A 10,762-nucleotide genomic window follows, 5' to 3' on the forward strand; every position below is an offset into this window, starting at 1 on the left:
CACTACAGACCATGGTTCGATTCCAGACTGTACCACAGCGGTCTGAGGCACTGTATCTCAGTGCAGAGGCTTCACTACAGACCATGGTTCGATTCCAGACTGTATCGCAGCGGTCTGAGGCACTGTATCTCAGTGCAGAGGCTTCACTACAGACCATGGTTCGATTCCAGACTGTATCGCAGCGGTCTGAGGCACTGTATCTCAGTGCAGAGGCTTCACTACAGACCATGGTTCGATTCCAGACTGTATCGCAGCGGTCTGAGGCACTGTATCTCAGTGCAGAGGCTTCACTACAGACCATGGTTCGATTCCAGACTGTATCACAGCGGTCTGAGGCACTGTATCTCAGTGCAGAGGCTTCACTACAGACCATGGTTCGATTCCAGACTGTATCACAGCGGTCTGAGGCACTGTATCTCAGTGCAGAGGCTTCACTACAGACCATGGTTCGATTCCAGACTGTATCACAGCGGTCTGAGGCACTGTATCTCAGTGCAGAGGCTTCACTACAGACCATGGTTCGATTCCAGACTGTATCACAGCGGTCTGAGGCACTGTATCTCAGTGCAGAGGCTTCACTACAGACCATGGTTCGATTCCAGACTGTATCACAGCGGTCTGAGGCACTGTATCTCAGTGCAGAGGCTTCACTACAGACCATGGTTCGATTCCAGACTGTATCACAGCGGTCTGAGGCACTGTATCTCAGTGCAGAGGCTTCACTACAGACCATGGTTCGATTCCAGACTGTATCACAGCGGTCTGAGGCACTGTATCTCAGTGCAGAGGCTTCACTACAGACCATGGTTCGATTCCAGACTGTATCGCAGCGGTCTGAGGCACTGTATCTCAGTGCAGAGGCTTCACTACAGACCATGGTTCGATTCCAGACTGTACCACAGCGGTCTGAGGCACTGTATCTCAGTGCAGAGGCTTCACTACAGACCATGGTTCGATTCCAGACTGTATCGCAGCGGTCTGAGGCACTGTATCTCAGTGCAGAGGCTTCACTACAGACCATGGTTCGATTCCAGACTGTATCGCAGCGGTCTGAGGCACTGTATCTCAGTGCAGAGGCTTCACTACAGACCATGGTTCGATTCCAGACTGTACCACAGCGGTCTGAGGCACTGTATCTCAGTGCAGAGGCTTCACTACAGACCATGGTTCGATTCCAGACTGTATCGCAGCGGTCTGAGGCACTGTATCTCAGTGCAGAGGCTTCACTACAGACCATGGTTCGATTCCAGACTGTATCGCAGCGGTCTGAGGCACTGTATCTCAGTGCAGAGGCTTCACTACAGACCATGGTTCGATTCCAGACTGTATCGCAGCGGTCTGAGGCACTGTATCTCAGTGCAGAGGCTTCACTACAGACCATGGTTCGATTCCAGACTGTATCACAGCGGTCTGAGGCACTGTATCTCAGTGCAGAGGCTTCACTACAGACCATGGTTCGATTCCAGACTGTATCACAGCGGTCTGAGGCACTGTATCTCAGTGCAGAGGCTTCACTACAGACCATGGTTCGATTCCAGACTGTATCACAGCGGTCTGAGGCACTGTATCTCAGTGCAGAGGCTTCACTACAGACCATGGTTCGATTCCAGACTGTATCACAGCGGTCTGAGGCACTGTATCTCAGTGCAGAGGCTTCACTACAGACCATGGTTCGATTCCAGACTGTATCACAGCGGTCTGAGGCACTGTATCTCAGTGCAGAGGCTTCACTACAGACCATGGTTCGATTCCAGACTGTATCACAGCGGTCTGAGGCACTGTATCTCAGTGCAGAGGCTTCACTACAGACCATGGTTCGATTCCAGACTGTATCACAGCGGTCTGAGGCACTGTATCTCAGTGCAGAGGCTTCACTACAGACCATGGTTCGATTCCAGACTGTACCACAGCGGTCTGAGGCACTGTATCTCAGTGCAGAGGCTTCACTACAGACCATGGTTCGATTCCAGACTGTATCACAGCGGTCTGAGGCACTGTATCTCAGTGCAGAGGCTTCACTACAGACCATGGTTCGATTCCAGACTGTATCACAGCGGTCTGAGGCACTGTATCTCAGTGCAGAGGCTTCACTACAGACCATGGTTCGATTCCAGACTGTATCACAGCGGTCTGAGGCACTGCATCTCAGTGCAGAGGCTTCACTACAGACCATGGTTCGATTCCAGACTGTATCGCAGCGGTCTGAGGCACTGCATCTCAGTGCAGAGGCTTCACTACAGACCATGGTTCGATTCCAGACTGTATCACAGCGGTCTGAGGCACTGTATCTCAGTGCAGAGGCTTCACTACAGACCATGGTTCGATTCCAGACTGTATCGCAGCGGTCTGAGGCACTGTATCTCAGTGCAGAGGCTTCACTACAGACCATGGTTCGATTCCAGACTGTATCGCAGCGGTCTGAGGCACTGTATCTCAGTGCAGAGGCTTCACTACAGACCATGGTTCGATTCCAGACTGTATCACAGCGGTCTGAGGCACTGTATCTCAGTGCAGAGGCTTCACTACAGACCATGGTTCGATTCCAGACTGTATCACAGCGGTCTGAGGCACTGCATCTCAGTGCAGAGGCTTCACTACAGACCATGGTTCGATTCCAGACTGTATCACAGCGGTCTGAGGCACTGTATCTCAGTGCAGAGGCTTCACTACAGACCATGGTTCGATTCCAGACTGTATCACAGCGGTCTGAGGCACTGTATCTCAGTGCAGAGGCTTCACTACAGACCATGGTTCGATTCCAGACTGTATCACAGCGGTCTGAGGCACTGTATCTCAGTGCAGAGGCTTCACTACAGACCATGGTTCGATTCCAGACTGTATCGCAGCGGTCTGAGGCACTGTATCTCAGTGCAGAGGCTTCACTACAGACCATGGTTCGATTCCAGACTGTATCGCAGCGGTCTGAGGCACTGTATCTCAGTGCAGAGGCTTCACTACAGACCATGGTTCGATTCCAGACTGTATCACAGCGGTCTGAGGCACTGTATCTCAGTGCAGAGGCTTCACTACAGACCATGGTTCGATTCCAGACTGTATCGCAGCGGTCTGAGGCACTGTATCTCAGTGCAGAGGCTTCACTACAGACCATGGTTCGATTCCAGACTGTATCGCAGCGGTCTGAGGCACTGTATCTCAGTGCAGAGGCTTCACTACAGACCATGGTTCGATTCCAGACTGTACCACAGCGGTCTGAGGCACTGTATCTCAGTGCAGAGGCTTCACTACAGACCATGGTTCGATTCCAGACTGTATCGCAGCGGTCTGAGGCACTGTATCTCAGTGCAGAGGCTTCACTACAGACCATGGTTCGATTCCAGACTGTACCACAGCGGTCTGAGGCACTGTATCTCAGTGCAGAGGCTTCACTACAGACCATGGTTCGATTCCAGACTGTATCACAGCGGTCTGAGGCACTGCATCTCAGTGCAGAGGCTTCACTACAGACCATGGTTCGATTCCAGACTGTATCACAGCGGTCTGAGGCACTGCATCTCAGTGCAGAGGATTCACTACAGACCATGGTTCGATTCCAGACTGTATCACAGCGGTCTGAGGCACTGCATCTCAGTGCAGAGGCTTCACTACAGACCATGGTTCGATTCCAGACTGTATCACAGCGGTCTGAGGCACTGCATCTCAGTGCAGAGGATTCACTACAGACCATGGTTCGATTCCAGACTGTATCACAGCGGTCTGAGGCACTGCATCTCAGTGCAGAGGCTTCACTACAGACCATGGTTCGATTCCAGACTGTATCACAGCGGTCTGAGGCACTGCATCTCAGTGCAGAGGCTTCACTACAGACCATGGTTCGATTCCAGACTGTATCACAGCGGTCTAAGGCACTGCATCTCAGTGCAGAGGCTTCAATATAGACCATGGTTCGATTCCAGACTGTATCACAGCGGTCTAAGGCACTGCATCTCAGTGCAGAGGCTTCAATATAGACCATGGTTCGATTCCAGACTGTATCACAGCGGTCTGAGGCACTGCATCTCAGTGCAGAGGCTTCACTACAGACCATGGTTCGATTCCAGACTGTACCACAGCGGTCTGAGGCACTGCATCTCAGTGCAGAGGCTTCACTACAGACCATGGTTCGATTCCAGACTGTATCACAGCGGTCTGAGGCACTACATCTCAGTGCAGAGGCTTCACTACAGACCATGGTTCGATTCCAGACTGTATCACAGCGGTCTGAGGCACTGCATCTCAGTGCAGAGGCTTCACTACAGACCATGGTTCGATTCCAGACTGTATCACAGCGGTCTGAGGCACTGCATCTCAGTGCAGAGGCTTCACTACAGACCATGGTTCGATTCCAGACTGTATCACAGCGGTCTGAGGCACTGTATCTCAGTGCAGAGGCTTCACTACAGACCATGGTTCGATTCCAGACTGTATCACAGCGGTCTGAGGCACTGCATCTCAGTGCAGAGGCTTCACTACAGACCATGGTTCGATTCCAGACTGTATCACAACTGGCCGTGATTGGGAGTCCCATAGGGTGGCACGCAATTGGCCCAGCGGGGTTTGGCCGGGGTAGGCTGTCATTGTAAATAATAATTAGTTCTTAACTGACTTGCCAAGTTAAATAAAGGTTAAATAAATAAATATAGCTTGTAATTACAATGGTGTTTGTTCTTCACTGGTTGCCCTTTTCTTGTGGCAGCAGGTCACAAATCTTGCTGCTGTGATGGCATGCTGTTACTATCCGTAGCGCAGCCATTAGTAAGTCAATCTGATTCGGTGACAGTCAGTGGCAGTGGAAATGTGGAATTATGGCACACAGTATAATTAATGATTCATCCCCAATGTGCTACCAAAGATAATTGAATACATTTGGTCTGTGGATCAGGATCTGTCACAGTCCAGAAGCAATGCCTAGCCAACCATTTACACAGACCAGAAGCAATGCCTAGCCAACCATTTACACAGACCAGAAGCAACGCCTAGCCAACCATTTACACAGACCAGAAGCAATGCCTAGCCAACCATTTACACAGACCAGAAGCCACGCCTAGCCAACCATTTACACAGACCAGAAGCAACGCCTAGCAAACCATTTACACAGACCAGAAGCAATGCCAAATGGTTTGACTGTGGCTTCATTCAAATCCTTCTACTGTCAGTAGATAGGGCCAAATGAATCAGGTGGAGAATTTCCAAATCCAATCTCCTTCAAATCTAAATTTGAAATTGAGAAATATATGAAATAAATACAAATTCATCCAAATGCAACAACAACGACAAAAACATTAAGCGCTTAAAATGTCAACGATAATGTGGTGAGAATACTTTGTGACATTTCTAAATGGAAACAATCTGAGAACAAGAGGTTGAGAGCGTTGGGCTCAATCGTTCTTTCTCCCAATCCTCAACCTCTCATAGAAAGACAGTTTCTATCTAATCTAACCAACATCCACTCCAAGGTGACTGACGGAATGACTCCTCTGTTGCTGACGTTCTCCCCTTCTGGCTCCAATATCTCTGTCAGAATCAGCTGAAGGATGCTGTGACCTGTAGAATCTCTTTAAAGGAGACCAACCACATCAGAAAACCAATGACCTGGTATTGGACAGCCTGTGTACTCACAGTACGATGCGTCACAAGACAGAGTTCAGACTCTGAGCACTGACGTGAAGAAGCATGCCGTTCAGAGCTGGGCGGCGAGTGGCTGTAGCACTACAGAGAAAGAGCATTGCTCTATTTCAACCGTCAGTGTTCTGTCAACAGAAGATTCAAGGAACCTCTTTGAAGCCTTTTACTTTATGCTCTTTCTGTTACGAATTAACTGTGACTTCTGAGTAGTCATTCATCTATAATTCTGTAGATTGTGCCAGAAAGTCTTGGTGTTTACTCTCTAAATGTGTATTTCTATCCATGTGCAGTATGTATCATATACAGAATAACTCACTTATAACAAATCATTGACTTGAATGTATTTTGATCTACGTGAATACAAGAAGCATACACAATGAGGTCACTTCCTGGCATCCTGATCACGAAAGCCATAATATTTTCCTCATGTGTTACTGAAAACCAAACACACACCACCAGAACTGATTCTGAATGCCTTCTATTTTCCCACATGATGTAGGTGTGTTTATCCTTCACGTGATGTGAGACGCAGCTGCTGCGTTTCAACTGCATAATGAGACAGCTTCCTGGTGCAACAGGGACACTGAGCAGAGATGATGGGGTCATGATATTACTCTGACACTTCCTGGTGCAACAGGGACACTGAGCAGAGATGATAGGGTCATGATATTACTCTGACACTTCCTGGTGCAACAGGGACACTGAGCAGAGATGATAGGGTCATGATATTACTCTGACACTTCCTGGTGCAACAGGGACACTGAGCAGAGATGATAGGGTCATGATAGTACTCTGACACGCATGTCAACCTCCATGTTTCAAACGTGACGAGAACGGGATACATGCCAGTGCTTTTGATAGCCAGAGGCGTTTGCAGCTGGTGTGGTCTGAGCATCAGGGCTTGATAACTAGAGCTGGTGGAGTTTGCCCCAAAATGGCTGACTGACCTCTCATAGCAACGTTATGGATGAAGTAGATTCTGAATGAGATATGGGACGATGCTGATAGACCTCTCATAGCAACGTTATGGATGAAGTAGATTCTGAATGAGATATGGGACGATGCTGATAGACCTCTCATAGCAACGTTATGGATGAAGTAGATGCTGAATGAGATATGGGACGATGCTGATTGACCTCTCATAGCAACGTTATGGATGAAGTAGATGCTGAATGAGATGTGGGACGATGCTGATAGACCTCTCATAGCAACATTATGGATGAAGTAGATGCTGATAGACCTCTCATAGCAACGTTATGGATGAAGTAGATGCTGAATGAGATATGGGACGATGCTGATAGACCTCTCATAGCAACATCATGGATGAAGTAGATGCTGAATGAGATGTGGGACGATGCTGATTGGAATATTATGACGTGTAACCAGGAAATACATCCAACCAACCAACCACAATACAATCAATTGTTTCATAAAGATAAACAATAATTTATTCACATTTCCTTTGCAAATATCACAATTAGTACACATTGACCTGCCTATGAAGTTACCAACTACCGATTACTGGAAAGAAGACGATAAACACTGAGCAAAGATAGAAGAGCAGTGTACAGTGAAAAGCACCCGTTTGAAGCGCCACCAAATGCCAGAAAGGACTGTTAGGTGGAATATAATACGTTAGAGACAATAACATGTGTTATTTTTGACAACACAAAGAGATCTTCAGACAGGTCCGAAAATATGCAGAATAGACTAATAAATGTACAATAATTGAAAATAAGCAATAAAAAATCATAAATATGTTTTGTATTTTTAAATTACATTTAATGTATTCATGGAACAATCAAATCACTTGAATTAATTATTTAATCAGTAAGAAATGCACTTTTTTCATTGGTGATAATGATTTACCATTGATGAGAAACATTGAGATCACTTTTGCAATGAGATGTTGGGGAAAAACTGTTGACTTCAAAACTGTTCCCTTCAAGACGGTTTTAAACTGAGAAACTGTTGACTAGTGAACCTTCCCTTCAAGACGGTTTTAAACTGAGAAACTGTTGACTAGTGAACCTTCCCTTCAAGACGGTTTTAAACTGAGAAACTGTTCACTAGTGAACCTTCCCTTCAAGACGGTTTTAAACTGAGAAACTGTTGACTAGTGAACCTTCCCTTCAAGACGGTTTTAAACTGAGAAACTGTTGACTAGTGAACCTTCCCTTCAAGACTGTTTTAAACTGAGAAACTGTTGACTAGTGAACCTTCCCTTCAAGACTGTTTTAAACTGAGAAACTGTTGACTAGTGAACCTTCCCTTCAAGACGGTTTTAAACTGAGAAACTGTTGACTAGTGAACCCCTCCTTCAAGACTGTTTTAAACTGAGAAACTGTTGACTAGTGAACCTTCCCTTCAAGACTGTTTTAAACTGAGAAACTGTTGACTAGTGAACCTTCCCTTCAAGATGGTTTTAAACTGAGAAACTGTTGACTAGTGAACCTTCCCTTTAAGACAGTTTTAAACTGAGAAACTGAAAGCCTCTGAGACACCACTGAATTATTGACATTCTCAGGACTTCAGAATTTTCCAAGAGAACTCTGAGTTGACATTTTCAGAAATGATGAAAGCTCCTTCAGAGATTTAGTGGTGTCTTGACTCGCAAGGCCAGCTTGGCATATTGAATGGGTCTTAGAGGGTTGTGCAGTTATATGGTCGATCCTCAGTAAAAGACAAGGAGTCCAGTGTCTGTTCTCAGGTGTATGGTACATTTCTGACCACTACAGTTAATCACTGCCATGCTGGATAAACAATGCAAACATGATAACGTACCACGATGTCTTTGACTTGATGATGATGATGTGGTTTACAGAGAATTCAGATTATGATAGAAACATGTTTCATGACATCATAAATGAGCAACTGCAGAAAACATTTCACAGTGCATCGACAACCAGTGTAAAAAAAAAAACATTTTACAAAATGTTATTGAGTTTACAAAGTGTGAAAAATATAGGATTTTCCCCATTATAAAAAATGCCACATTGAACGAGGCAAGTAAGGTCATACCGCATGGACGCGATGAGAGAGAGAGATGGGGCAAGGTTGTCCCTAGACACTGCTCTGAGGTCAGTTTTTCATTATCGTCCAAATGGTTAATTAATGCCCGACCCGGGTAGTTTTAAATGATCCTAGATCTGTGTGTACAGGGAAACTTCTACCCGGAGCTGTGGTCCTATACTGTAGTAACAGACAGGAAGGCATTGTGTACTTGTTTAGACCCCTGGTCCTCAGGTGCTCTGGCCCCGTGACTCATTAGTTCCTGGATGGTCATCCAGTTATCCAGGATCTTCTTGTTGCGTTTCTTCATCATCTTCTTGTGGCTGAGTTCCAGGATGTTGACCTCTTTACGGCCCTCGGCCCCGCTCCCAGGGCCCTCTCTGAGACACTCCAGCCGGCTCCTCTGCATGTACTCCCTCCTCCTCCTCTGCTCCCTGGCCCTGGCCAGCTGCTGCTTTCTCTCCTCTTTACTCCAGTACCGCCCCATCTTCATCTCGGACATAGTGTCGTCGTCCGTGGTCATCCCTCCACTACGCTCCTCCCTGATCCTCAGCGCCCGTTCTCGTAGAATCCGGTCCCTCGCCGGTCGCCGGGCTACATACTTCGTCCCGTCGGCTCGAACTTTGACCTTCCATTCGAGGCGTGGTTCCCCCGGGCGGGTGGAGCGGTCCCGGCAGACGCTGAGGAGGCTGAGCTGGGACTGGGAGTAGGTCTCCAGACTGGAGGTCTGCTGGAGGAGCTGCTGCATGTAGCTCTGAAGGTGTCTGGCGTGGGCTGGAGAGGTGCCCTGCTGGGGGGCTGTGTGGTAAGGGGACGGGTAGGGAGGGAGCCTGCGTGGCCCCCGGTGGCTCCTGGTGCGGTCGCAGCGCTCGTCGTCTGCAGGCAGGGCCGGGTCTGACTCGGAGGGGGAAGGGTTGGACTGGTCGGGGCTGCTGGAGATGACCGTGGTTCCAGGGCTGGAGTTGGGATCCTGTCGGCTGTGTGTGGTGGGCCCGGTCGAGGTCTCACTCAGGAGCTCTCTGAAAACAAGATTAGAATAATATATTATTATCCATTTTCTATAATAGAAACGTCAGACCCAGGATTGGAACCGACAACCCTCCGGCTGCTGGCCCACCTTTCTAAACTCAAGGCTAAAAAGGGCTTAATAAAACACATTTAATTGATTGTCTACATACCTGTCTGGGATGGGGATGGAGATGGACTGGCCGGAGGCTGCCATGGTGCTCCGGAGGTTCTTCTGGTTGGTGAGGCTGATGCGTCTCTGTAGAGAGTGGTCCGGGGATCTCTCCATGCCTAGAGGAGTGGACCTGGCGCTCTCAGCCGTGTTATAGGCACTGGAGCTGTCCTTGTCCCCCCTTAGCTTGTCGCTGTCCCACTGCCTTTCCCCTGGATGCTCGTTGATATCGGCCAGCTTGGCATGCTGCTCACGCCCATGTTTGGGGCTTCGTCCTGGGGAGCACATAGGGGTGCAGGGGGGATCCCTTTGGTTCTTACGGAGCTGGTGGGCCTGCATGATGCTCTGACACTCCAGCTCAATACTCCTCAGCTCATCGTTCAACATCCTCAGCTCCTGTTCCATCCCTCCACCACCACTGACCCCCACCCCGCTCTGCTCCGTCAGGCTGCACTCGATGGTGCTTCTCCTGCTATAGTACACACCACACTCCCCGCTGTTACGGATCTGGCACTTGAGCTCCAGGAGCTGCTTGAAGCGGCTGTCACACTCCAGTCCTAACCCCACTCCACCCTCACCCTCCTGGGCTTGGATCAGACCCCTGGGTCCCTGGGTGTCCGAGGGTACCACCACCCTCTTGCCCAGCCCCTGGCCATGCTTGGCCCTCCATCGGTCTCTCAGGCCCTGGGCAGGCCTCCGGTGGACACGGGCCAGGAGGACTTCCTGTTCGGAGCTCTCCTCGTTGCGCCCCGTCCCCAAGCCGCTGTCTTTGTCCTGAGTATTGGAGGAACACGTGGCCGTGTCTGTCATGACGTCATCCTCCTCCAGCTGCTTGGCCTTGAAAGAGAACAAAGAGTTGTGGTAGAGAAGATGAAAGATATTCTATAACACTAGAGCCTATCAACATGCATCAGCCCACATCATAGTGCCAGCTCTTAAGCATTTAGAATA

General features: G+C 48.6%; 1 protein-coding gene across 1 annotated transcript in view; it reads right to left on the bottom strand.

Annotated features, from left to right (window-relative positions):
• Positions 1-7,047: 7,047 nt before the first annotated feature.
• The window catches only part of pdzrn4 (PDZ domain containing ring finger 4), an 83,086-nt gene continuing 79,371 nt past the window's right edge, over positions 7,048-10,762 (bottom strand). Inside the window, exons 7-8 of the mRNA XM_031815155.1 lie at positions 9,813-10,648; positions 7,048-9,653 (exon numbers count right to left, since the gene is read on the bottom strand). Coding sequence (XP_031671015.1) covers positions 8,810-9,653; positions 9,813-10,648 — 1,680 coding nt within the window. The 3' untranslated portion in view covers positions 7,048-8,809. The remainder of the gene's footprint in view (positions 9,654-9,812; positions 10,649-10,762) is intronic.

Source organism: Oncorhynchus kisutch, unplaced genomic scaffold (genome assembly GCF_002021735.2).
Source record: "Oncorhynchus kisutch isolate 150728-3 unplaced genomic scaffold, Okis_V2 Okis09a-Okis19a_hom, whole genome shotgun sequence".
Lineage (NCBI taxonomy): Eukaryota > Metazoa > Chordata > Actinopteri > Salmoniformes > Salmonidae > Oncorhynchus > Oncorhynchus kisutch.